Genomic DNA, 27,641 nt, shown 5'->3' with positions numbered 1-27,641 from the left:
CAATCATCCTGATCAGAAGAGACAAAACACCTCAAATAAGCCTCCAGAGTCTGATTAGTTCGCTCCGTTTGTCCGTTAGTCTGGGGATGGAAAGCGGATGAAAACGACAACTCAATGCCCATCCTACCACAAAAGGATCGCCAGAACCTGGAAACAAACTGGGATCCTCTGTCCGACACAATATTCTCAGGAATGCCGTGCAAACGAACCACGTTCTGGAAGAACACAGGAACCAGATCAGAAGAGGAGGGCAGCTTAGGCAAGGGAACCAAATGGACCATCTTGGAGAAACGATCACATATCACCCACATGACAGACATGCCCTGAGACACCGGAAGATCAGAAATGAAATCCATAGAGATGTGTGTCCAAGGTCTCTTCGGGACAGGCAAGGGCAAGAGCAACCCGCTGGCACGAGAGCAGCAAGGCTTAGCTCGAGCACAAGTACCACAGGACTGTACAAATGACCGCACATCCCTTGACAAGGAAGGCCACCAAAAGGACCTAGCCACCAGATCTCTGGTGCCAAAAATTCCCGGGTGCCCTGCCAACACCGAGGAATGAACCTCGGAAATGACTCTGCTGGTCCATCTAGCAGGCACAAACAATCTGTCAGGTGGACAAGAGTCAGGCCTACCAGCCTGAAATCTCTGCAACACACGTCGCAGATCTGGAGAAATAGCAGACACGATAACTCCTTCCTTAAGAATACCCACAGGTTCAGCGACTCCAGGAGCATCAGGCACAAAGCTCCTAGACGGAGCATCGGCCTTCACATTCTTAGAACCTGGTAAATACGAGACCACAAAGTCAAAACAGGAGAAAAACAATGACCAGCGGGCCTGTCTAGGATTCAGGCGTTTAGCAGACTCGAGATACATCAGATTTTTGTGATCAGTCAAGACCACCACACGATGCTTAGCACCCTCGAGCCAATGACGCCACTCCTCAAATGCCCACTTCATGGCCAACAACTCCCGATTGCCCACATCATAATTTCGCTCTGCCGGCGAAAACTTCCTAGAGAAAAAGGCACAAGGTCTCATAGTAGAGCAACCAGGGCCTCTCTGCGACAAAACGGCCCCTGCCCCAATCTCCGAAGCATCCACCTCAACCTGAAAGGGAAGTGAGATGTCAGGCTGGCACAAAACAGGCGCCGAAGTAAACCGGCGTTTTAACTCCTGGAAAGCCTCCACGGCAGCAGGAGCCCAGTTAGCTACATCAGAGCCTTTCTTGGTCATATCCGTCAGCGGTTTAACAACGCTAGAGAAATTTGCGATAAAACGACGGTAGAAGTTAGCAAAACCCAAGAACTTCTGAAGACTCTTAACTGACGAGGGTTGAGTCCAATCATGAATAGCTCGGACCTTGACTGGATCCATCTCCACAGCAGAAGGGGAAAAAATGAACCCCAAAAAGGGAACCTTCTGTACACCAAAGAGACACTTTGAGCCTTTTACAAACAAAGAATTTTCACGCAGAATCTCAAAAACCATCCTGACCTGCTCCACATGCGAGTCCCAATCATCAGAAAAAAACAGAATATCATCCAGATAAACAATCAAAAATTTATCCAGATACTTCCGGAAAATGTCATGCATGAAGGACTGAAAAACTGAAGGTGCATTAGAGAGACCGAATGGCATCACCAAGTACTCAAAATGACCTTCGGGCGTATTGAATGCGGTTTTCCATTCATCGCCCTGCCTAATGCGCACAAGGTTGTACGCACCACGAAGGTCTATCTTGGTGAACCACTTGGCACCTTTAATCCGGGCAAACAAATCTGACAACAGCGGCAAAGGATACTGAAATTTGACAGTGATCTTATTTAAAAGCCGATAGTCAATACAAGGCCTCAAAGATCCGTCCTTTTTGGCCACAAAAAAGAATCCCGCACCAAGAGGGGAAGAAGAAGGACGGATATGCCCCTTCTCAAGAGACTCCTTGATATATGAACGCATCGCGGTATGTTCAGGTACCGACAGATTAAACAGCCTCCCCTTAGGAAACTTACTGCCAGGAATCAAATCTATTGCACAGTCACATTCCCTATGAGGAGGCAGTGCACTGGACTTAGACTCGCTGAAGACATCCTGATAATCAGACAAATACGCCGGAACTTCCGAAGGCGTAGAAGAAGCAATAGACAAGGGCAGGGAATCTCCATGAATTCCATGGCAGCCCCAACTTGACACTGACATAGCCTTCCAGTCCAAGACTGGATTATGGGTCTGTAACCATGGCAAACCCAAAACAACCAAATCATGCATTTTATGCAGAACAAGAAAACGTATTACCTCCCGATGTTCGGGAGTCATGCACATGGTAACCTGTGTCCAAAACTGCGGTTTATTTTTTGCCAATGGCGTAGAATCAATACCCCTAAGAGGGATAGGATTTTCCAATGGCTCAAGAACAAATCCGCAGCGCTTGGCAAATGACAGATCCATAAGGCTCAGGGCAGCACCCGAGTCCACAAACGCCATGACAGGATACGATGACAGTGAGCAAATCAAAGTTACAGATAGAATAAATTTAGGTTGCAAATTACCAATGGCGACCGGACTAACAACCTTAGTAAGACGTTTAGAGCATGCTGAGATAACATGTGTAGAATCACCACAGTAGTAACACAAGCCATTCTGGCGTCTATGAATTTTCCGCTCATTTCTAGTCAAGATTCTATCACATTGCATTAAATCAGGTGTCTGTTCAGACAACACCATGAGGGAATTAGCGGTTTTGCGCTCCCGCAACCGCCGGTCGATTTGAATAGCCAGGGCCATAGAATCATTCAGACCTGTGGGAATGGGAAAACCCACCATCACATTCTTAATGGCTTCAGAAAGGCCATTTCTAAAATTAGCAGCCAATGCACACTCGTTCCACTGGGTCAGCACGGACCATTTCCGAAATTTTTGGCAATACACTTCAGCCTCGTCCTGGCCCTGAGACATAGCCAGCAAGGCCTTTTCTGCCTGAATCTCAAGATTGGGTTCCTCATAAAGCAAACCGAGCGCCAGAAAAAACGCATCAATGTCAGCCAATGCCGGATCTCCTGGCGCCAGCGAGAAGGCCCAATCCTGAGGGTCGCCCCGTAAAAAAGAAATAACAATTTTTACTTGCTGAGCGGAGTCTCCAGATGAACAGGGTTTCAGGGACAAATACAATTTACAATTATTCCTGAAATTTCTAAATTTAAATCGGTCTCCGGAAAACGGTTCAGGAATCGGTATCTTAGGTTCTGACATAGGACTTCTGATAACATAATCTTGTATGCCCTGCACACGAGCAGCAAGCTGGTCCACACTTGTAATCAAGGTCTGGACATTCATGTCTGCAGCAAACACAAGCCACTCAGAGATAAAGGGGAAAAGAAAAAAAAATGAGAGAGAGAAAAAAAAACTCAGAACTTTCTTTCTTATAATCCTGCTTCTGCAATGCATTTAACATTTAATACTGGCCTGGCAAACTGTTATGACCCCAATGGCGAGGGTCTCAGAGAAACAAGTAAGTCTGCGACGTACAAAAATCCAGCTCATAGGGCAGTGGTAACTGGGTTGACCATATATCTACTCCTAACGCCAACACTAGCAGTAGCCGGGGAACATGCCTACGTTGGTCGCTAGATGTCTCGCGCCAGCCGGAGGACTAACTACCCCTAGAAGAGGAAAACAAAGACCTCTCTTGCCTCCAGAGAATAGACCCCAAAAGTAGGATAGTAGCCCCCCACAAATAATAACGGTGAGGTAAGAGGAAATGACAAACACAGAGATGAACTAGATTTTAGCAAAGAGAGGCCCACTTACTAATAGCAGAATGTAGTAAGATAACTTATATGGTCAACAAAAACCCTATCAAAATCCACGCTGGAGATTCAAGAACCCCCGAACCGTCTAACGGCCCGGGGGGAGAACACCAGCCACCCTAGAGCTTCCAGCAAGGTCAGGAAACAGATAATATACAAGCTGGACAAAAATGCAAACCAAAACAAATAGCAAAAAGCAAGAAAGCAGACTTAGCTTAATCAAGCAGGAACCAGGATCAGTAGACAAGAGCACTACAGATTAGCTCTGATATAAATGTTGCCAGGCATTGAACTGAAGGTCCAGGGAGCTTATATAGCAACACCCCTGACCTAACGACCCAGGTGAGCATACAAGGGATGAATGACATACCCAGAGTCAAATCACTAGTAGCCACTAGAGGGAGCCAAAAGGTAAATTGACAACACAGATGGACTAGTAAAGTGATTTCGGAGGTTCATTGTTCTGTGTTGGCTGGTCATCCTGGGATTTTTGGTACCAGAGATTTGGTTGGTAGGTCCTTTTGGTGGCCTTCTTTGTCACGGGATGTGCGTTCTTTTGTGCAGTCCTGTGGGACTTGTGCGCGGGCCAAGCCTTGCTGTTCCCGCGCTAGTGGGTTGCTTTTGCCTTTGCCGGTCCCTGAGAGGCCTTGGACGCATATTTCTATGGATTTTATTTCGGATCTTCCGGTTTCCCAGAGGATGTCGGTTATCTGGGTGGTTTGTGACCGGTTTTCTAAGATGGTTCATTTGGTACCTTTGCCTAAGTTGCCTTCCTCTTCTGATTTGGTTCCGTTGTTTTTTCAGCATGTGGTTCGTTTGCATGGCATTCCGGAGAATATTGTGTCCGATAGAGGTTCCCAGTTTGTTTCTAGGTTTTGGCGGGCCTTTTTTGCTAGGCTGGGCATTGATTTGTCTTTTTCTTCCGCGTTTCATCCTCAGACAAATGGCCAAACCGAGCGAACTAATCAGACTTTGGAAACTTATTTGAGATGCTTTGTGTCTGCTGATCAGGATGATTGGGTGGCTTTCTTGCCATTGGCCGAGTTTGCCCTTAATAATCGGGCTAGTTCTGCTACCTTGGTTTCACCCTTCTTTTGTAACTCTGGTTTTCATCCTCGTTTTTCTTCGGGGCAGGTTGAGCCTTCTGATTGTCCTGGGGTGGACTCTGTGGTTGACAGGTTGCAGCAAATTTGGGCTCATGTTGTTGACAATTTGGTGTTGTCTCAGGAGGGGGCTCAGCGTTTTGCTAACCGTCGTCGGTGTGTTGGTTCCCGGCTTCGGGTTGGGGATTTGGTCTGGTTGTCTTCCCGTCATGTTCCTATGAAGGTTTCTTCCCCTAAGTTTAAGCCTCGGTTTATTGGCCCTTATAGGATTTCTGAGATTATCAATCCAGTGTCTTTTCGTTTGGCCCTTCCAGACTCTTTTTCCATCCATAATGTTTTTCATAGATCTTTGTTGCGGAAATATGTGGTGCCCGTTGTTCCCTCTGTTGATCCTCCTGCCCCGGTGTTGATTGATGGGGAGTTGGAGTATGTGGTTGAGAAGATTTTGGATTCTCGTTTTTCGAGGCGGAAGCTTCAGTATCTTGTCAAATGGAAGGGTTATGGCCAGGAGGATAATTCTTGGGTTGTTGCCTCCGATGTTCATGCTGAGGATTTGGTTCGTGCCTTTCATTTGGCTCGTCCGGATCGGCCTGGGGGCTCTGGTGAGGGTTCGGTGACCCCTCCTCAAGGGGGGGGGGGGTACTGTTGTGATTTCTGCTCTTGGGCTCCCTCCGGTGGTTATAAGTGGTAGTGCTGCTGTCTCTGGATCACAGCATTCATCAGGTGTGTCAAGTTTTTGCAATCCTGACTGGGCTATTTAGCCTTGCTTGACCCTTTAGTCAGTGCCAGTTGTCCATTGTTCCTGGAGGATTCACATCCTTGCCTGCTCTCTCCTGCTTTGCTGTTCCTTTCAACAAAGATAAGTTCTGGCCTTGATTTTTGCTGTCCACATGCTGTGGCCTTATTGTTCAGTTCTTTTCCATGTTTTTGTCTTGTCCAGCTTGGTCTGAATAAGGATTTGTTTAGCCAAGCTGGTATCTCTGGAGATGCAGATATACTCTCCATATCTTTAGTTAGCTGTGGAGATTTTTGTATTTTCTGTGGTGGATATTTTCTAGTGTTTTAATACTGACCGCATAGTACTCTGTCCTATCCTTTCTATTTAGCTAGAAGTGGCCTCCTTTGCTAAATTCTGATTTCAGTCTGTGTATGTTTTTTCCCTCTCCTCTCACAGTCAATATTTGTGGGGGGCTGGCTATCCTTTGGGAATTTTCTCTGAGGAAAGATAGTTTTCCCTTTTCTATATCTAGGGGTAATTAGTCCTCCGGCTGTGTCGAGATGTCTAGCGAGTGATAGGTACATTCCACGGCTACTTCTAGTTGCGGTGTTAAGTTCAGGGTCTGCGGTCAGTACAGGTACCACCTTCTCCAGAGTACGTCTCATGCTGCTCTTAGGCCACCAGATCATAAGATCGTGCATCAGAATAGCGAGGCGTGGCAGCACACAAGATATATATATATATATATATATATATATATATATATATATAATCTAGAAAAATGAAGGCAGCACTCCATAAGAAAAAATAAAGGTGGTTTATTGGCCCATGTGCGACATTTCAGTCCAGGATGTGGGCCTTTCTCAAGCACATCCACATCCTGGACTGATGGACTGAAACGTTGCACATGGACCAATAAAGCACCTTTATGTTTTCTATTGGAGTGCTGCCTTCATTTTTCTTGATTATAGCATGAGGCTTGGTATATACCTGGAAGGATTTCTTGCACCCTTTGTTTTCTTTTGGTGCTGCTTTTTGTTTTCTATATATATATATATATATATATATATATATATATATATATATAATAAAAAAAGGAGAGAGAAAAAAAGGCACCACTTTGCAGCAAAGTCTGATAATCACATATGTGGCACACATGCGTCAACTATAACGCCCCTTTCACGCTCAACATCCCGTTGACCCATAGAAGCGCTGTTGAGCGTGAAACGGCCATCGTCAGCACTGGCTCACACACTCATTCATCTGTTCTCCTGGTCATGATGTTTTAAACGTTGAAATAAAGCAAGATTTTTAAGGATCGGTGAGTGCTATCCGTTTTTTCTATTTTCTGCATTTATATATGTGTGTGTATATATACAGGTCCTTCTCAAAAAATTAGCATATAGTGTTAAATTTCATTATTTACCATAATGTAATGATTACAATTAAACTTTCATATATTATAGATTCATTATCCACCAACTGAAATTTGTCAGGTCTTTTATTGTTTTAATACTGATGATTTTGGCATACAACTCCTGATAACCCAAAAAACCTGTCTCAATAAATTAGCATATTTCACCCGTCCAATCAAATAAAAGTGTTTTTTAATAACAAACAAAAAAACCATCAAATAATAATGTTCAGTTATGCACTCAATACTTGGTCGGGAATCCTTTGGCAGAAATGACTGCTTCAATGCGGCGTGGCATGGAGGCAATCAGCCTGTGACACTGCTGAGATGTTATGGAGTCCCAGGATGCTTCAATAGCGGCCTTAAGCTCATCCAGAGTGTTGGGTCTTGCGTCTCTCAACTTTCTCTTCACAATATCCCACAGATTCTCTATGGGGTTCAGGTCAGGAGAGTTGGCAGGCCAATTGAGCACAGTAATACCATGGTCAGTAAACCATTTACCAGTGGTTTTGGCACTTTGAGCAGGTGCCAGGTCATGCTGGAAAATGAAATCTTCATCTCCATAAAGCATTTCAGCCGATGGAAGCATGAAGTGCTCCAAAATCTCCTGATAGCTAGCTGCATTGACCCTGCCCTTGATGAAACACAGTGGACCAACACCAGCAGCTGACATGGCAACCCACACCATCACTGACTGTGTGTACTTGACACTGGACTTCAGGCATTTTGGCATTTCCTTCTCCCCAGTCTTCCTCCAGACTCTGGCACCTTGATTTCCGAATGACATGCAAAATTTGCTTTCATCAGAAAAAAGTACTTGGGACCACTTAGCAACAGTCCAGTGCTGCTTCTCTGTAGCCCAGGTCAGGCGCTTCTGCCGCTGTTTATGGTTCAAAAGTGGCTTTACCTGGGGAATGCGGCACCTGTAGCCCATTTCCTGCACACGCCTGTGCACGGTGGCTCTGGATGTTTCCACACCAGACTCAGTCCACTGCTTCCTCAGGGTCCGGTCACCTCTTCTCGTTGTACAGCGTTTTCTGCCACATTGTTTCCTTCCAACAGACTTACCATTGAGGTGCCTTGATACAGCACTCTGGGAACAGCCTATTTGTTGAGAAATTTCTTTCTGGGTCTTACCCTCTTGCTTGAGGGTGTCAATGATGGCCTTCTTGACATCTGTCAGGTCGCTAGTCTTACCCATGATGGGGGTTTTGAGTAATGAACCAGGCAGGGAGTTTTTAAAAGCCTCAGGTATCTTTTGCATGTGTTTAGAGTTAATTAGTTGATTCAGAAGATTAGGGTAATAGGTCGTTTAGAGAACCTTTTCTTGATATGCTAATTTATTGAGACAGGTTTTTTGGGTTATCAGGAGTTGTATGCCAAAATCATCAGTATTAAAACAATAAAAGACCTGACAAATTTCAGTTGGTGGATAATGAATCTATAATATATGAAAGTTTAATTGTAATCATTACATTATGGTAAATAATGAAATTTAACACTATATGCTAATTTTTTGAGAAGGACCTGTACACATTTATATGTAAGGAGACTCTATCATTTCTAATTATGCTATTCTTACTGACTTTCTTAGACATTATATACATTATACAGGGTGGGCCATTTACATGGATACACCTGGGTGGGCCATTTATAAAGTTGGATCCAAAATGGCCACCATGGTCTTGAAAAGATTTCTCCCTCCCATATACTAATGTGCCACAAGCAGGAAGTTGATATCACCAACCATTCACATTTTATTTAGGTGTATCCATATACCCACGTGTATCCATATACATGGCCCACTTTGTATATGCAACAGAAATGAGTGAATAAATTATAAATTCTAAAACCTCTGCTAACAATGTATAAGAGTAATATGTCTTTCATTCCACATTTTTACCAGTTAAGCTCCACGTAGTAAGAACCTCCTCTATATACTGTACTTACTGAGCTGTACGCATGGGGTGATGGAAATGAATGACATGATTAGACACAGGCTGATGTTAATGCTTATCAGTCCTTTGTTCAGGACACAGCCAGCAGGATGGGTGAAGTAATTGTAAAGCAAATAGAAGGCCATTGTGGCAATGGAATAGAAGAGCAATGTGGCAATCAGGACCGCAAAGTACCAGCGTTTGTCTTTAGCTGCCCCAGTTAGCCTGAGAAGAGAGAAACAGATACAAGTTGCGACCTTTAATATTTCATCATCCTAATGGGCATTGGTTACATCACTGAGAATAGACTATATGCTCATAAGTCCTTTCTACATATTTCTCTGCATTGACCATGTGTACAGTAGTTGTAGAGAGGAAGGAGCAAAGGATACAGGTACAGTCTCCTAACAATGAGCGACCTCTGACTCCAATGACCTGGAGGTTGTATGTTAATTTGTTCAGGTCTCCCAGATCCCCTTTTACTATCCATCAACCTGGAAAGCTCTTCTGCTTGGGACAAAACAGTCCCTTGTCTGTGTGTGTATATATACAGTTGTGAATTTTAAATAGTTCAACATAAATTTGACCTAAAACTACAACCGATTTTCAAACAGGTCATGAACACAGATAAAAAGAGCCAAATAAAACAAATGAGTCAAAAATATTAGACTTTGACATTTTTAAATGAGGAAAGAGATCTAATATCACATGTCTGTGAGTGGCAAAAGAATGTGAACTTTTAGGATTAGCATAAAGTATGAAGGTGAATTAGAGTCTGATGTTTTTAATCAATGGGATGAGAATCAGGTGTGAGTGAGTGACCTGTTTTATTTAAAGAACATGGATCCAAGTCTGATCTTCACAATACATGGCCATCAACAGGACACTGAACAACAATGGTGTATATAGTAGGATTGCAGGGAGAAAGCCACTGCTTTCCAAAAAGAACACTGCTGCCCCTCTGCAATTTGATAAGATCACCTGGACAAGCAGGAATGCTATTGGACCAGTGTTTTGAGGACAGATGACACCAAAATAAAGCTTTGGTAAATAATAAATTTTGTAAATGTGACACAAGCACTAGACACGATAAAAAAAACTACCCCGCTGCCTGCTTTGGTAAGCAACTACCACCCGCTGCTTGAAAGTGTATAAAAAGTTGAAGAGCACTTCGGGCAGATTAGGGTGTGCAGTGTGTGCACATATAGTATAAGGTGAGACGGGTGTTCAGATGAGGTCCCTAGTAGATAGTCGCATAAGTAATTGCTCAGTAGACTGATATGACAGGTGTCATTCACACATAATATAAGTAAATATGTGTGACAAGATAATCTGAAGGAAAGGAAAGTAAGCAGCCCAGTAAGTGACACCAAACTGGAATCAGGGTATCTTGCTTATCTCAGATTATATAGCAAAAACCTGGTGCCAGATTGTCTTTAAATGAAAGGCGTTGAGTTTGGCGAAAACCCCACTGCATTACAGCATAAAAACATTATACTATCTGTGAAACATGGTGGTTGTAGTATCACAGTTTGGCCTCTTTTGTTGCATGTGGGCCAAGGCGGCTTGCCAAAAGTGATGGAACAATGAATGCTGAATTGTATATGCAAACTGTAAAGGAAAATGTCAGAACATCTGTCCATGTGCTGAATATCAAGGTAATGTGGGTCATGCAACAAGACAACGGCCCAAAGCACCCACATCATACTACAAAATAATGGTGGTAGAAGAATAAAGTTTTGGAATGGCAAAGCCAAAGTTCACACCTTAGTCCTATAGAAATGTGTAGAACGGCCTGAAGTGAGCAGTTCATGGGAGAAAGCCCACCAACATTCCAGAATCGAAGCTGTTTTGTAGGGAGGAAGGGGCTAAAATTTCTCAAAAGTCGATGTGCAGGACAAATCAACAATTACTGGAAATGTTTATATGCAGTTGTTTCCGCAGAAAGGACTCAAACCAGATACTGAAAGCCACTCACTCACGTGTGATATTGGATCACTTTCTCACTTAAAAAAAATTGAAACTCTAATCTTGACTCATCTGTTAGATTTTATTCTCTTTATCTAATTTTAAGCCTTGTGCGAAAATCTGATGTAGCTTTAAGTCAACTTTATGAAAAAATGTGGAGAATCCTCAAGAGTTTACAAACTTTCCAGCACCACTGTAAGTATATAAATACATGCACATATAGTATTAAAACTAATCAGGGAAACGGAATAAAGTAGAAAGCAGCTGTCATTATTGCCTAACACAGAGCTCTTACTGACACTGCCTATACTGCCCTCTTGTGGTGACATCCTCTCCATGCAGAAACCTAGACATTTCTATGACAATTTAGCAGCTGAAAAGATAATAAAATCTAAATTATGAACAGAGTAAAAAAAAAAAATCTTACCAATTTTTGTTCCAAGTGTGAGCAAACGCTGTTATCAGTATCAGCTGGATGATGACAAAAGAGAAGCCACCGCAGACGCCTACATAATGCCATACTGCAAAGACAAATGCCCAAAGTCATTCCAATATGAATATGCAATCTATCCCTCTTTAATACATTTTAAGGGACATGTATCTCTCTAGATATCCTTACTCCCTCCTGTAACATCTGTACATGAAAGTTTTTGCTACCATTCCCCTATCATGGCCTATTGACGTATATAGACACACTACATAAAATGATGCTAAAAATGACATCTCATTTTAGTTGTACATGCTGTAATTTACATATGAAGTACGTAGTATCATGTATAAAGGATGCTCTGCCTTTGGATAGTGGATTCAATATTTTATCCCTCCAAAAATCCCAATTCCATAAATAGAGAATCAACTCCTGATACTATTGGTCTCCCCGAATGGTAGGTAAGTGATTTGTGCACTTTTGGCAATACATACAATACTGGTGTGGTGGGAGTTTCAAAGAGCTACTGTAATCAGATAAATCTGCTTCTATAATTCCGTCCTTCCTAGCCTCATTCAAAATGGATTTAAAATTTCTAACAATGTCAAATTTAGATCCACTAAAATTTTAAATTTCTTTTTGATATTCTTCTGCATCATTTAAATGTCTTTTTATTTCAGCATATGTCGCCATCACCGGCCAGATAAAAGTCAAAATCAACCCCCAAACCTACTGCCAGTTTTTAGAAAACAATTTCTTCAAACAATGGGACAGGAAAAAGTCTGCATCTTTCAAGAAAGTAATGTAGTTCAATAATAAAACTAATCATCAAAAATACTAATTGTCTAATAATTGTGCAAACAGTAGATATATATAGTATCTATCCATCTAGATATAGATAATTAGATAGATAGATAGATAGATAGATAGATAGATAGATAGATAGATAGATAGATAGAATACACAATAGCTATTGAAATAATTTGAATCTGGCAACAGAGTTTTTCAATTAGAATTTACTGAATATCAACTAGTAAAAATCAGACATTGACTTTTATTTGTGGTTCAACGGAAAATAAAAAAACTAATGAAAATGGGTACAATGGGTACAATGAAATATCAAGACTATCAAGTCATTCTGCTGCCCAGTGTCAGAAAGCTTGGTCTGAGTCCCAGGTCATGTGTTCTCCAACAGGATAATGACCCAAAACACACAGCCAAGATTTGCTAAGAGTAAAGCATTGGACTATTCTAAAGTGGCCATCTATGAGCCCTGATCTAAATCCTATTGACCATCTGTGGAAAGAGCTGAAACATGCCGTCTAGATAAGGCGTTTTCACATCTAAAATAGCTGAAGTTGTTTCCTTATGAGTGGGCCAAAATACCTGTGGACAGGGGCAGAGGTCTCATTGAGAGCTACAGAAATCATTTGTTTGCAGTTATTGCCTCAAAAGTATGTGCAATAAGATATTAAAGAGGTTGTCCACTACTTTTTCATTGATGACCTATCCTTAGGATAGGTCATCAATGAGCGATCGGCACTCCCGCCGATCAGCTGTTATGGGTGGCAGCGGCAGAGGCCGCCAGCTGGAAGTACTCACTTGTGGAGCTGGACATCTGCTGGTAGTGGTGGCGGCAGAGTACTACACATCCGCCTCCTATTCAAATCAATATAGGATTTTAGCGTCTATCTCAGTACAGGAGACGGCTACCTCTCTTTTATTTTCAGACCTTGTGCAGTAAGACTCAGGTTGTGCATATGTTCATATGTTTGTTGTACTCTACATACAGAAGGATGCCAAGACCTGCCATTATGCATCTCTTACCTTGTATAAAATAATCACTAGGGATAAAGAAAGAAGCGATGCACATTCCAATTAATATCAGGAACTTCAGACACCAAAACCTACAAATCATAATAAAAAGGTTTATACAATCATGATCACAACATAAAATTATGGATTCCAATGCTTCATTATTGGAAACGCCTATCCTGTGCAAAACAAAGTATGCCTTGTGTAGGATGGTGAAATTGATCAATAAGGGTAGATATTTCCATCTAATCATTGCCTTTCATGGTCATATTTACATTATTTGCTTTAAGTTTAGATAAAATTAAGGGGTATTTCCAAAATATGAAAGTATCCCTAGAATGGCTCATAATTCACTCATCGCTGAGGGTCCAACCTCTGAGACCCTAAGAAATCCCGTGATCAGGACTCTGCAGACTTGTAAAGTAGGTGCATATGTGCAACCTTGGCTGCATTCATTGTCTAGGGGGCTGCCAGAAATTGTCGAGTGCTGTGCTATGCATTGAGGATAACTTAATGTTTTGGGAAAAACTCTTTAACTTATATTATTTAGCACTTACTGTTTTGATATAAATATGCAGAAGTATACGGGGTAAACAGAGGGACAGAATACGTGCATCCATTACATCCCACGGATGCTAAAACTCAGTGTTTCAGTAATACAATATTATACTTTACCCATTGTGGACCATGGCTCGGAACTCCTGTGTGGACTTCACATTGACAAGAAACACTGACTGGATGAAATAAAAAGATGCGGTGCCAAAGCAGACTCTGTAGACGGCTGTGTACCCAACAAGAGTGTCACAGTCATTATCACCAGGCAAATGGTTGCAAAGGAGAGAAATCCAAGGCACCTGTAGTTCAAACGATACCATACATAAATCAAATGTGATGCAATTAAATAATTAATGTGCAGAATAACAAAATAATGTGAAATTGAGTGAAAGTAGATATTAAATTGTAAGGAAAAACTTTCATTTTTTTTTCATTTTTTGTCCATCATGGAAAGTTATCAACATTTGTAAATCATTTTATTATTTTAGTCGGAGATTTTGTCTTCATTCTTGTAAAAAAAAAAAAAAAACAGAATAATATAAATGGCTTCCAAAATCCTGCTTTTTCCCCCGTATATTTGCTTGCGTTCATCTGCATTTATATCAAAACGTTCTTACTTGGAGTACAGATGATGGCAGTGAAAGGGTCAGCACCTGTCTCCTCCCCTGATTTTTCTGCTTATCAGACCAGTCTCCTTCAGCAGGGTTATTTCCAGAGTTAGGCTGGAGTCACACTAGCGTATGTCATCCGATGTGAGAGCATTGGATGTGATATGCTACTGACCCTCGGATCCTGCTCTGCTGCGAGTGGGAGCCGAGTGTCAATGCTCTGTACTCCGAGTCACTCACACAGAGAGTATATTGGAGCTCAGCTGCAGAGGAGGCGTAGAAAGTAATTTCTCCATCTCCTCCGCTACAGGCAACTGAGTATATCGCACTGCACTCGGATGATATCTGAGTGCTGGGCATTGTGTCACTTGCACCCATAGACTTATATGGGAGCGAGTGAGACAAGTCCAATCACAGTATGCTGCCATTGTTCTCCCATGCTGATTCCGCATGAGAAAATAATCGCAGATGTGATCTGCCCCATAGAGTAACACTGGGCCGAGGGCTACGTGATGTTTTATCACATAGCACTCGGCTGTATTGTACGGTAGTTTGACCCCGGCCTTAGTGAATCACAGGTGCTGAGCTGAGCCTTCCACTGCCATCATCTGTACTCCAAATGTTTAAAGGTACCTTCACACTGAACAACTTTCCAACGAGAACGACAACGATCCGTGACGTTGCAGCGTCCTGGATAGCGATATCGTTGTGTTTGACACGCAGCAGCGATCTGGATCCCGCTGTGATATCGTTGGTCGGAGCTAGAAGGCCAGCACCTTATTTCATCGTTAGGTCGGTGTGTATCGTTGTGTTTGACAGCAAAAGCAACGATGCCTGCAATGTTTTACAATGGTAACCAGGGTAAATATCGGGTTACTAAGTGCAGGGCCGCGCTTAGTAACCCGATATTTACCCTGGTTACCATTGTAAAAGTAAAAAAAAAACACTACATACTCACCTTCTGATGTCTGTCACGTCCCCCGCCGGCGGCTTCCCTGCACTGAATGTGTCAGCGGCGACCGGCCGTAAAGCAGAGCACAGCGGTGACGTCACCGCTGTTACTGCCGGCGCCGCTGACACATTCAGTGCAGGGAAGCCGCCGGCGGGGGACGTGACAGACATCAGAAGGTGAGTATGTAGTGTTTTTTTTTTTACTTTTACAATGGTAACCAGGGTAAATATCGGGTTACTAAGCGCGGCCCTGCACTTAGTAACCCGATATTTACCCTGGTTACCATTGTAAAACATTGCAGGCATCGTTGCTTTTGCTGTCAAACACAACGATACACACCGACCTAACGACGAAATAAGGTGCTGGCCTTCTAGCTCCGACCAACGATATCACAGCGGGATCCAGATCGCTGCTGCGTGTCAAACACAACGATATCGCTATCCGGGACGCTGCAACGTCACGGATCGTTGTCTTTCTCGTTGGAAAGTTGTTCAGTGTGAAGGTACCTTTATAGTTCTGATATCAATACAGCTACAGTCAGGTAAATAGAAGAGTTTTGGAAGCCACTTAAAGCTATTTTTTTTACACAAAAGAAGACAAAATTCCCTAATAAAGTGAGATGCAAAGTTTCATATCTTTTCATCCTGGACAAAATTATTAAGAAAACAATAACAGTTTAGGTGGCGAAGGGGCTATGGATCATAAATCTGATTGTTTTTTCCTGCACATCCCAAAGATGATCAATCAGATTCAGACTGAGATATGGGGAATGTGGAGGCCAAACCAAAGCCTCAAAATTATTGCCATGCTCCTAAAACCATTCTTTAGCAATTTTTGCAGTCTGGCAGGGGGATTAGCCTGCTGATGAAGGCTGCTGCCATTAGGAAATATCGATACCATAAAGAGGAGTACTTGGCCTGCAGTAATGTTAAGGCAGGCGGTGTGAGTCAAAGTAACATCCACAAGATTATTTTCAGAAGATCATTGCCCAGAGCAACATGCTGTCTCCACTGGTCGGTCTTCTTCCAACAGTGCACCCTAATGCAGGAAAGTGATGCTCTCCCATTCAGATATGTACTTAATGGAGTACATCTTCTGTTGGATTGGACAAAAAGGCTAGACACTATGTGCAGCAATGAGTCTTTCCCGTCTGTTTGCCCTTCTTTGGCTGTTTTTGTAGGATACTGGGAACACCAAAGCAAGACCTTACATTTAGGATATTCTCTGACTGTCATACAGCCATCACAAGTTGGCCCTTGTAAAAGTCACTTAGAGAGTAAACTTGCTTATTTTTCCTGGTTTCCACATATTGACATCAAGAACTGTCTCCTCACTTGCTGCCTAATATATTCCCCCCCTTCATAGGACCTAATGTCACCATATAATCAATGTTATTCACTTCACCTGTCAATGTTTTTGGGCTTGATGGCTGGATTCACACATCTGTGTCTTGGACCCCGATGCACGGACTTGTCGTGGGTCTCGAGATAAAAACTCAACAGCCTTGTAGTCATATATGAGGTTGATGAGGTAAGGGCAGGAGCCCAGATGCCGGTCCGTGTACGTGGATGTGTGAGTCCAGACTAAGGCAATAAATACATTTAATTTAATAAATAAACCAAATGTTAACCCCTTGCCACAGTAGACCTTTTTCGCTTTTATACTTTAGTTTTTCCTATACTTCATCCATTAACATAACTGTATGAGGGTTTGTTTTTTGCAGGGCGAGTAGAAGTTTTCGAATGACACCCTTCACTTTACCGTGCAATGTACTGTAAAGTCAAAATAGGAAAACAAATTCCAAGTGAAGTGAAATGACAAAAAATAGCAATGATTCCGTCTTCATTTTTGAGTTTTGTTTTTACGGTCTTCATTCTGTTGTAAAAATTACTTGGCAACATGTTTGATCAGGGCATGAGGGTCCTGCTCGCAAGCTTACAATCTACCAGGAAATAAGGGGGGCACAATAGGTGACAAGTGCTTATTATTTCAGATCCAGAAATTGTAATAAATAGGGATTTTCATATAAAGCTGCATGATCCGGTCATCAGCCAGTGTGTTTAAGTGCAATTATGAAGTGCATGGAGGATTAGGAGAAAGATGAATAGGAGGGAGCAGCTTCTGAATAATGTGTAAAAGGAGGCTTGTTTAAAGAGATGGGTTTTTAAAGCATGCTTAAAAACATGGGGGCTAGGTAACAGTCAGATTATTTGGGGTCGTGAATTCCAGAGAACTGGCGCACCATGGGAAAAGTCTTGGAGATGGAGGTGTGAGGTTCAAACTATGGAGGATGTGAGTCTTAGGTCAGTTTCAGAACGGAGCGTACATCTAGGGTGATAGACCGAGATGAGGAAGAAGATATATGATGGTGCAGAACTGTGGTGGGCATTGTGGGTGAGAGATAAGAGTTTATATTTTATTCTGTAATAGCTGAAGAGCCCGGCGTTGCCTGGGCATAGTAAATATCTGTGGTTAGTTATAGCACCTCACTTCTCTTATTTTTCCATCACACCTCTCATTTTCCCCCTCACATCTCTCATTTTCTCCCTTACAACTCTCATTTTCCCCCTCACTCCTCTCATTCCCCCCTCACTCCTCTCATTCCCCCCTAACACTTGTCATTTCGACCTCACATCTGTCATTTTCCGATTACTCCACTATTTTCCCTCACTCCTCTCATTTTGCACTCACACCTTTTCATTTTCACCTCACACCTCTCATTTTCCCCTCAGTATATACATGTTTGCCATCTCCCTTATATATAGTATACACCTTTATGTCATCTCCTGTATATAGTATTTACCTGTATGTCATCTCCCCTGTAAATAGTATATACCTGCTGTATGTCATCTCCTCCTGTATATTGTATATACCTATGTGTCATCTCCTCCTGTATATAGTATATACCTGTATGTCATCTCTTCTGTATATACTATATACCTGTATGTCATCTCCTATATATAGTATATACCTGTATGTCATCTCCTGTATATAGTATATACATGTTTGTCATCTCCCCTGTATATAGTATATACCTGCTGTATGTCATCTCCTCCTCTATATACCTATGTGTCATCTCCTCTTTTATATAGTATATACCTGTATGTCATCTACTCCTGTATATAGTATATACGTGTGTCATCTCCTCCTGTATATAGTATATACCTGTAAGTCATCTCCTCCTGTATATAGTATATACCTGTGTGTCATCTGCTCCTGTATATAGTATATACCTGTGTGTCATCTCCTCCTGTACATAGTATGTACCTATATGTCATCTCCTCCTGTATATAGTATATACCTGTGTGTCATCTGCTCCTGTATATAATATATATCTGTGTGTCATCTCCTCCTGTATATAGTATATACGTGTGTCATCTCCCCTGTATATAGTATATACCTGTGTGTCATCTCCTCCTGTATATAGTATATACCTGTGTGTCATCTCCTCCTGTATATAGTATATACCTGTGTGTCATCTCCTCCTGTATATAGTATGTACCTATATGTCATCTCCTCCTGTATATAGTATATACCTGTGTGTCATCTGCTCCTGTATATAGTATATATCTGTGTGTCATCTCCTCCTGTATATAGTATATACGTGTGTCATCTCCCCTGTATGTAGTATATACCTGTGTGTCATCTCCTCCTGTATATAGTATATACCTGTGTGTCATCTCCTCCTGTATATAGTATATAACTGTGTGTCATCTCTGTTGTGAATTCTGCTCTTGGGCTCCCTCCGGTGGTTATAAGTGGTAGTGCTGCTGTCTCTGGATCGCACCATTCATCAGGTATGTCCACTTTTTGTAAATTCTGACTGGGCTATTTAGTCTTGCTTGACCCTTTAGTCAGTGCCAGTTGCCCATTGTTCTTGGAGGATTCACATCCCTGCCTGGTCTCTTCTGCTTTGCTGTTCATTTCAACAAAGATAAGTTCTGGCCTTGATTTTTTGCTGTCCACATGCTGTGGGCCTTATTGTTCAGTTCTTTTCCATGTTTTTGTCTAATCCAGCTTGGTCTGTATAATGATTTGTTTAGCCAAGCTGGTATCTCTGGAGATGCAGATATACCCTCCATATCTTTAGTTAGATGTGGAGTTTTTGTATTTTCTGTGGTGGATATTTTCTAGTGTTTTAATACTGACCGCATAGTACTCTGTCCTATCCTTTCTATCTAGCTAGAAGTGGCCTCCTTTGCTAAATTCTGATTTCTGTCTGTGTATGTTTTTTCCCTCTCCTCTCACAGTCAATATTTGTGGGGGACTTTCTATCCTTTGGGGATTTTCTCTGAGGCAAGATAGTTTTCCCGTTTCTATCTCTAGGGGTAATTAGTCCTCTGGCTGTGTCGAGATGTCTAGGGAGTGAAAGGTACATTCCACGGCTACTTCTAGTTGCGGTGTTAAGTTCAGGGTCTGCGGTCAGTACAGGTACCACCTTCTCCAGAGTACATCCCATGCTGCTCTTAGGCCACCAGATCATAACACATCTCCTCCTGTATATAGTATATATCTGTGTGCCATCTCCCCTGTATATAGTATGTACCTGTATGTCATCTCCTCCTGTATATAGTATATACCTGTGTGTCATCTCCTTCTGAATATAGTGTATACCTGTGTGCCATCTCCTCCTGTATATACCTGTGTGTCATCTCCCCTGTATATAGTATATACCTGTGTGTCATCTCCCCAGTATATAGTATATACCTGTGTGTCATCTCCCCTGTATATAGTATGTACCTGTATGTCATCTCCCCTGTATATAGTATATACCAGTGTGTCATCTCCTCCTGTATATAGTATATACCTGTGCATCATCTCCCCTGTATATAGTATATATGTGTGTGTCATCTCCTGTATATATATGTCATCTCCTCCTGTATATAGTATATACCTGTGTGTCATCTCCCCTGTATATAGTATATATGTGTGTGTCATCTCCCCTGTATATAGTGCATACCTGTGTGTCATCTCCTCCTGTATATAGTATATATCTGTGTGTCATCTCCTCCTGTATTAGACCTCATTCACACGTTATTTGCTCAGTATTTTTACCTCAGTATTTGTAAGCTAAATTGGCAGCCTGATAAATCCCCAGCCAACAGGAAGCCTTCCCCCCTGGCAGTATATATTAGCTCACACATACACATAATAGACAGGTCATGTGACTGACAGCTGCCGTATTTCCTATATGGTACAGTTGTTGCTCTTGTAGTTTGTCTGCTTATTAATCAGATTTTTATTTTTGAAGGATAATGCCAGACTTGTGTGTGTTTTAGGGCGAGTTTCATGTGTCAAGTTGTGTGTGTTGAGTTGCGTGTGGCGACATGCATGTAGCGACTTTTGTGAGATGAGTTTTGTGTGGCGACATGCGTGTAGCAACTTTTTGTGTCGAGTTGCATGTGACAGGTTAGTGTAGCAAGTTGTGTGCAGCAAGTTTTGCGCATGGCGAGTTTTGCGCTTGGCGAGTTTTATGTGTGGTGCGTTTTGAGTATGTGCAAGTTTTGTGTGAGGCAACTTTTGCATGTGTTGCAACTTTTGTGCATGTGGCAATTTTTCAGCGTATGTAAGTTTTCCATGAGGTGAGTTTTGCATGTGTGGTGAGTTTTGCGTGAGCCTAGTTTTGCATGTGGCGAGTTTTGCGCGTGGCGAGTTTTGAGCGGCGTCTTTTGTGTTTCAACTTTTATGTGGCGAGGTTGGTGTATAGTATATACCTGTATGTCATCTCCTCCTGTATGTAATATATAGCTGTATATCATCTCCCCTGTATATAGTACATACCTGTATGTCATCTCCTCCTGTATATAATATATAGCTGTATATCATCTCTCCTGTATATAGTATATACCTGTATGCCATCTCCTCCTCGCTGTCAATTTGCCTCCATTACTTTTCCTTTCACTTTTTCCCCATTATGTAGATAGGGGCAAAATTGTTTGGTGAATTGGAAAGCGTGGGGTTAAAATTTTGCCTCACAACATAGCCTATGACGCTCTCAGGGTCCAGACGTGTAACTGTGCAAAATTTTGTGGCTGTAGCTGCGACGGTGCAGATGCCAATCCCGGACATACACACATACACACACACATTCAGCTTTATATATTAGATATACCTGTAAGTCATCTCCCCTGTATATAGTATATACCTGTATGTCATCTCCCCTGTATATAGTATATACCTGTATGTCATCTCCCCTGTATATAGTATATACCTGTATGTCATCTCCTCCTGTATGTAATATATAGCTGTATATCATCTCCCCTGTATATAGTACATACCTGTATGTCATCTCCTCCTGTATATAATATATAGCTGTATATCATCTCTCCTGTATATAGTATATACCTGTATGCCATCTCCTCCTCGCTGTCAATTTGCCTCCATTACTTTTCCTTTCACTTTTTCCCCATTATGTAGATAGGGGCAAAATTGTTTGGTGAATTGGAACGCGCAGGGTTAAAATTTTGCCTCACAACATAGCCTATGATGCTCTCGGGGTCCAGACGTGTGACTGTGCAAAATTTTGTGTTTGTAGCTGCGACGGTGCAGATGCCAATCCCGGACATACACACACACATGCAAGTTTTCCGTGTGGCGAGTTTTCCATGAGGTGAGTTTTGCACGTGTGCCGAGCTTTGCGTGAGCCTAGTTTTGCATGTGGCGAGTTTTGCGCGTGGCGACTTTTGAGCGGCGACTTTTGTGTTTCGACTTTTATGTGGCGAGGTTGGTGTATGTGTGGTGAAATGTGTGCTGAGGGTGATATATGTGTTCAAGCATGTGGTAGTGTGTGGCACATTTTGTGTGTGTGTTCATATCCCCGTGTGTGGTGAGTATCCCATGTCGGGGCCCCACCTTAGCAACTGTATGGTATATACTCTTTGGCGCCATCGCTCTCACTCTTTAACTCCCCCTTGTTCACATCTGACAGCTGTCAATTTGCCTCCAACACTTTTCCTTTCACTTTTTCCCCCTTATGTAGATAGGGGCAAAATTGTTTGGTGAATTGGAATGCGCGGGGTTAAAATTTCACCTCACAACATAGCCTATAACGCTCTTGGGGTCCAGACGTGTTACTGTGCAAAATTTTGTGGCTGTAGCTGCGACGGTGCAGATGCCAATCCCGGACATACACACACATACATACACACACACATTCAGCTTTATATATTAGATTGAATGGGTAACCAGTGTAAAGACTGGCACAAGGTGGAGGCTTCAGTGAAACGGCTGGACAGAAATACGACCCTGGCTGCCGAATTCAGGACGGATTAGAGAAGAGAGAGTGTAGTAAGAAATATGTATAAAAAATTGGATTGTGTAGCCAATTTTCAAGCAAGTACTGTTTGGCTTACCTGAAAAATGTGCAGTCCAGTTGTTTTTTGGTATTATTTTAAAAAAAATTACATAATCATTGTTTTAATTTCACAAACAAGAGTTGACTTGCGAGTAGTGTTGAGCGATACCATCCGATACTTGAAAGTATCGGTATCGGAAAGTATCGGCCGATACCGGCAAAGTATCGGATCTAATCCGATACCGATACCCAATACCAATGCAAGTCAATGTGACACCAAGTATCGGACGGTATCCTGTATGGTTCCCAGGGTCTGAAGGAGACCGCTATGCGACCAATCACAAAGCAGTGACGTCACCTAAGATCTTTCAAGCGCTTGAAAGACCTTAGGTGATGTCACTGCTTTGTGATTGGTCCGTAGCGGTCACGCGACCGCTACGGACCAATCAGAGCGCCGTGACGTCATCTAAGGCCCTTCAAGCGCGCATTTTTAGGTACAACGGCTCCCGGTTACGGCGGTAAAGTCCAGGCTGCGTCGGAGAGGTGAGTATATCCCTATTTTTTATTTTAATTCTTTCTTTTACACATTGATATTAATCCCGATACCGATTCCCGATACCACAAAAGTATCGGATCTCGGTATCGGAATTCCGATACCCGCAAGTATCGGCCGATACCCAATACTTGCGGTATCGGAATGCTCAACACTACTTGCGAGTTAAAATCAAATGCATAGAGAGTTGGTAATTTGCAGTAAAACCAAGTGCTGCGCACTACGGTTGGATGTCTTGGCACCCTTGGTGTAATGTATAAAAGAAACACTCCCATCAAAATTGTTATCTCTTAATATATTGCAATTATCCTATTTTATGGCACTGTGTACTTACAATTGCTCATTTTGCCTTTCTACCCAGCTAATTCTTCTCTTTTCCATTAGGTCTATGACATCACGTGATTAAAAACTGACTAGCTGAATCCTTCTAAGCTGCATGTAGAAACAGGAGGTCAATTTTCTACAGACAAGTCATGAATCATTGCAAAAGTCTATGGCAATAGGGGAGAGCAGAGCTACTAGGTTAGGAGTTGTAGGGGGGTATGATTTATGAAGGGACAACATAGAACAGGGAAAATAGAATTAGCTGCGTAGAAAGGCAAAATGAGCAATTGTAAGTGCACAGTGCTATACAACATGATGACTCCAATATATTAAGAGAACAAAAACTTTGATGGGAGGAGGAGTGCTTCTAAAAACTTCTTTCAAATCTACAGTTTGACTGCTGATTTAACACTGATATTCTACGGATAAGGCTTTCATGGTGGTAAAATGGCACTATTAATGTGGCAAAGGATGGAAGTAATTATATCTTTGTAACTAAAACAGCAATAATGGCACTAAACTAAAGCACCATGTTCCTTAATTCAAAAAGAAACATTTTCTCCTTCCTATAAAAAGAAAATGAAATAAATAGATCAAAGCTACACGCAATCTGGTCCAGAAACGCATTTATCAACATCCTTCATAAAATCCACAATGCCAGTATCCTACACCACAATATAACCACATGAGCTTTCATATATGCTATTATTATGGATAATTTTGTTGAAGCTTTTAGTGTACCAAGTGAAACAACCAAGAAAATTGCTTTTGTTAACCAATTTGTGCCAACGAACTGATAACATTAAACACATGTAACACATGTAGATATAAATGTTGGAAAAGAGAAAGATCCCACCAAAGCTTTTCTAGACAGAGGGCAAAGTGTCTAGGGATGATTGAGGATATTGTAGATATATCGGGTCTAAGGACGATTGGGGACATTGTAAATATATTAGGTCTAGAGATGATTGGGGACATTGGAGACATATCGGGTCTATGGGCAATTGGGACACTATAGTTAAATTCAGTCATGGGGTGATTGGGGGCATTGTAGATATATTGGGTCCAGGGGCAATTGGGACATTACAGATATACTCGACTGATGGTAATTTAATTCAATCGGGTATGATTGCTGATTTGCTTTACGATTCTCAAAGAGATGCAGCCAGTACCCGATAGTAAAGACCCACCATCTAAAGGTCTGATAACTAGCCACAACCCTTTGCCCACAGCTATGCCAGGCATAACAAAATGGTTCACACATATCCTGCATCTCACTCCTGAACTGGCTGGACAGACATCTGTCTGGGATGATTTAGTGAATCCTGCCTTGAGCAGGGGGATGGACCAGATGACCCAGGAGATCCCTTCCAACTCTACAATTCCATGATTCTATGATAAATAATCTTCAATACATTCTTTCAAACTGCCATATAAATGTCCTATTGAGAAATGTCCCTATTATGGGAATGTCCCCAGATATAATTGTTCAGTAAGAGAATCCACAGCTACCTTTTCATCCAAGCCACCCACACCATACAACAGAAAAAGGTTGTTTGCCAGTAAACTTTAACCTCCCAGAGACTTGATTTCCTTAAAAAGAACAACAGAATCCTTACGAACCCCTTGCTACCACATCATTGACTCTTTGCAGTGCACTGTGAGCTTTTGTCAACATGGCTACATCACGTCTACAGGAAGTGACTCCTGCATCCAGTCATTGGGCTCAGTGGAGATGCTGAGGTAGATGTCACAACACCAATATGGCCATTGATTGTCTACAATGGTCACATGCTAAAGACGGGATGTCACTACTTGTTATCACACGTCAACGAAGACCATCAGAGAAGCAAACAGGCAGCACTGGACCGGCAGGGGGTAAGTAACTATGAATATGTTATTTTTGGGGAGATCAAGCCTTTTGGGAATTAAAGCTGTAAGGCTATAATACCAACTTCCTTAAGGTGACCATGCACCTTAAATAGCTGTTGGCTGAATTTTTTTTAGCCAACAGCTATTCCATTCAGTCCCCCATCTACTTTATATACAGTGGCAATCTTTACTGAGCGGGCATGTGTTCCCAGGGGTTGAGAGACTTTTCCAGACACCTTTGGAAGTGGTTTATCTCCCAATATAACAAATGATTAGACTTGTTGAATTTAAAATGAGCAATCCTTCTCTCTGCCAACATCTGCCATCAGGGATGAATTAGGACACCACAATACATCTACCTTGATTATTCAAGCTTATTTCCTGATGATTCCAGGGCTGAATTTGGACTAGAGCTGCCATGGCTGAATGGTTTCCACACTCTCAGGAAGTTTGTGTACTACCCAGGATACCATTTGTATCTGCTAATTGGGTACAGGCACAGAGACAGGAAGATTTGACAAACATACAACCCTGGAAATAATTTCCAAGTATGCATAATCACTTCAGATTAGTGATTATCAATAGTTTCATCCTTTAGTGGATGTAGAATAGACAGAAATGGTCATGAACACTAGGCAATGAATGAATCATATTAATTCTTGCTACATGGATGTGACTATACTCACATGTTCCTTGACAGTTTCTGACACCCTTTTGGAAAGCATGAGGCAGCAGACGGTGGAGGCGAAAATGTGGAAGCATGTGTACAGCAGTCTAGTACCAGTAGACGCCTTGATGCTAGGGCAGCACTCACAACACAAAGAGCATGGAGAGGGCCCACAGCAGCAACATATCTAAAAAACATAAAAAGGGAGTACATTGGAACAGGAAGACTTGGTTGGGCAATAATACTAACATGTAAGACCACATACACCATAGTTATATAGACTAAAGCATGATAGAGAAAATTATTCTCTGCTGCTTCTGCAAGAACCACATGCAGATTCTCATCAACGGTCACTCAAAGCCTTCACAGATTATAACTATAATTTCAACTATATTAATTCCCTTTATTAAAAAATTATGTTCCTGGCCAGCATGTCAACAATACAATACATATTTAATCCTATGGCACAAAAATGTAAGGAACATCCAACTAGATGCCTGTTACAAGAGTCTACAGTTGTCTTGAACACTCAAGTCTAATTATTCATTACCCTATCACCTCAAAAATCTATTTTTATTAATACAATTGGAGCCATAGACCACAGCTTCTCACCCTGTACCCAGTAGATACATCCAATGCCTCTCCCTGGTACCCCTTACATTATACTTTTAATAGGCAGGACTGTGGCAGAACTTGAATATAATTTGGTTTGGGAAGGAATTAGTGAAAATTGATTTGTACATCCCAGCCCATTGGCCAATATAGTTGTCAGTGGTCGGTTAAAGGGAGAACCACCTCTTATCTGATGACATCTGTGTCTCTTTTGATTAGCCGGCCTGGCATACCATCACATGTGTCATGCCGCAATGATGACATTGCACCAGACGGCTAATCAAAAGGAGACCCCCAATGCCGTCATGTAAGAGGCGATTATCTGACTTCCATCCAGCAACCACAGACCACTGTCATGGCTGATGGATTGGGACGTGCATATCAATTTGCATCAAATCCAGAAGGAGTACTTGATCTAACAACTCCGCTTATGTAAAAGCACAGGACTGGTACCAGGTCTATGTGAGCTTTAGACAAAAAAAGTCCCAATGGGCTCTTGGCTTCCATTACCCCAAACATGCATCAGAAAACTTAGCTATTCTAACATTGAGAAGAGAATGGCAAATGTCATGGAGCAAAAGTTCTTCAACCCACAATTCAGCTAATACATTGCCTCAAATCTCACCTGGTAGGACACAGAACTGATGAAATCGTTGCAGAGTTTGTTCCTCCTTAGGGCCTTCCGAACAGCCATTTCATCCACCAGCCTCATAACTAGTCCTGACAGATGTTTGATCTCTACAATCCAAATATCTTCACCCTATGAGATTGCATCATCCACATCTTCAAAGTCTGGTGAAGAAGGAAAATGTCCTTAAAGTAAGATCTGCCCAAATTTTTTTTCTTTATCGGCAAAAGACGTAAAGTTTGTCATATATTGGAAGGATGTTTAGCGATTATTGATTGCAGATGTTCTTCTAAATATATTGTGCCCCGGGATGTCCGTGATAATAAAGTCGTGTTGTTTTCCTGTTTTCATGGTGACATTTCTTGCTGGAGATCCAATTAACA

The 27,641-nt window shown here is 41.9% G+C and overlaps 1 protein-coding gene across 1 annotated transcript in view; it reads right to left on the bottom strand.

The window, feature by feature from the left end:
• The window catches only part of SERINC4 (serine incorporator 4), an 84,477-nt gene extending 57,103 nt beyond the window's left edge, over positions 1–27,374 (bottom strand). Inside the window, exons 1-6 of the mRNA XM_077263569.1 lie at positions 27,256–27,374; positions 26,038–26,205; positions 13,869–14,047; positions 13,206–13,285; positions 11,379–11,472; positions 8,997–9,208 (exon numbers count right to left, since the gene is read on the bottom strand). Of these exons, the coding sequence (XP_077119684.1) occupies positions 8,997–9,208; positions 11,379–11,472; positions 13,206–13,285; positions 13,869–14,047; positions 26,038–26,205; positions 27,256–27,342 (820 nt within the window). The 5' untranslated portion in view covers positions 27,343–27,374. The remainder of the gene's footprint in view (positions 1–8,996; positions 9,209–11,378; positions 11,473–13,205; positions 13,286–13,868; positions 14,048–26,037; positions 26,206–27,255) is intronic.
• Between the last annotated feature and the right edge of the window lie 267 nt (positions 27,375–27,641).

The sequence above is a fragment of the Ranitomeya variabilis genome, chromosome 5, assembly GCF_051348905.1.
Source record: "Ranitomeya variabilis isolate aRanVar5 chromosome 5, aRanVar5.hap1, whole genome shotgun sequence".
Taxonomy (NCBI): Eukaryota; Metazoa; Chordata; class Amphibia; order Anura; family Dendrobatidae; genus Ranitomeya; species Ranitomeya variabilis.
Note: the sequence above shows the minus strand (reverse complement) of the source record. Positions and strands in the feature narration are given on the sequence as shown.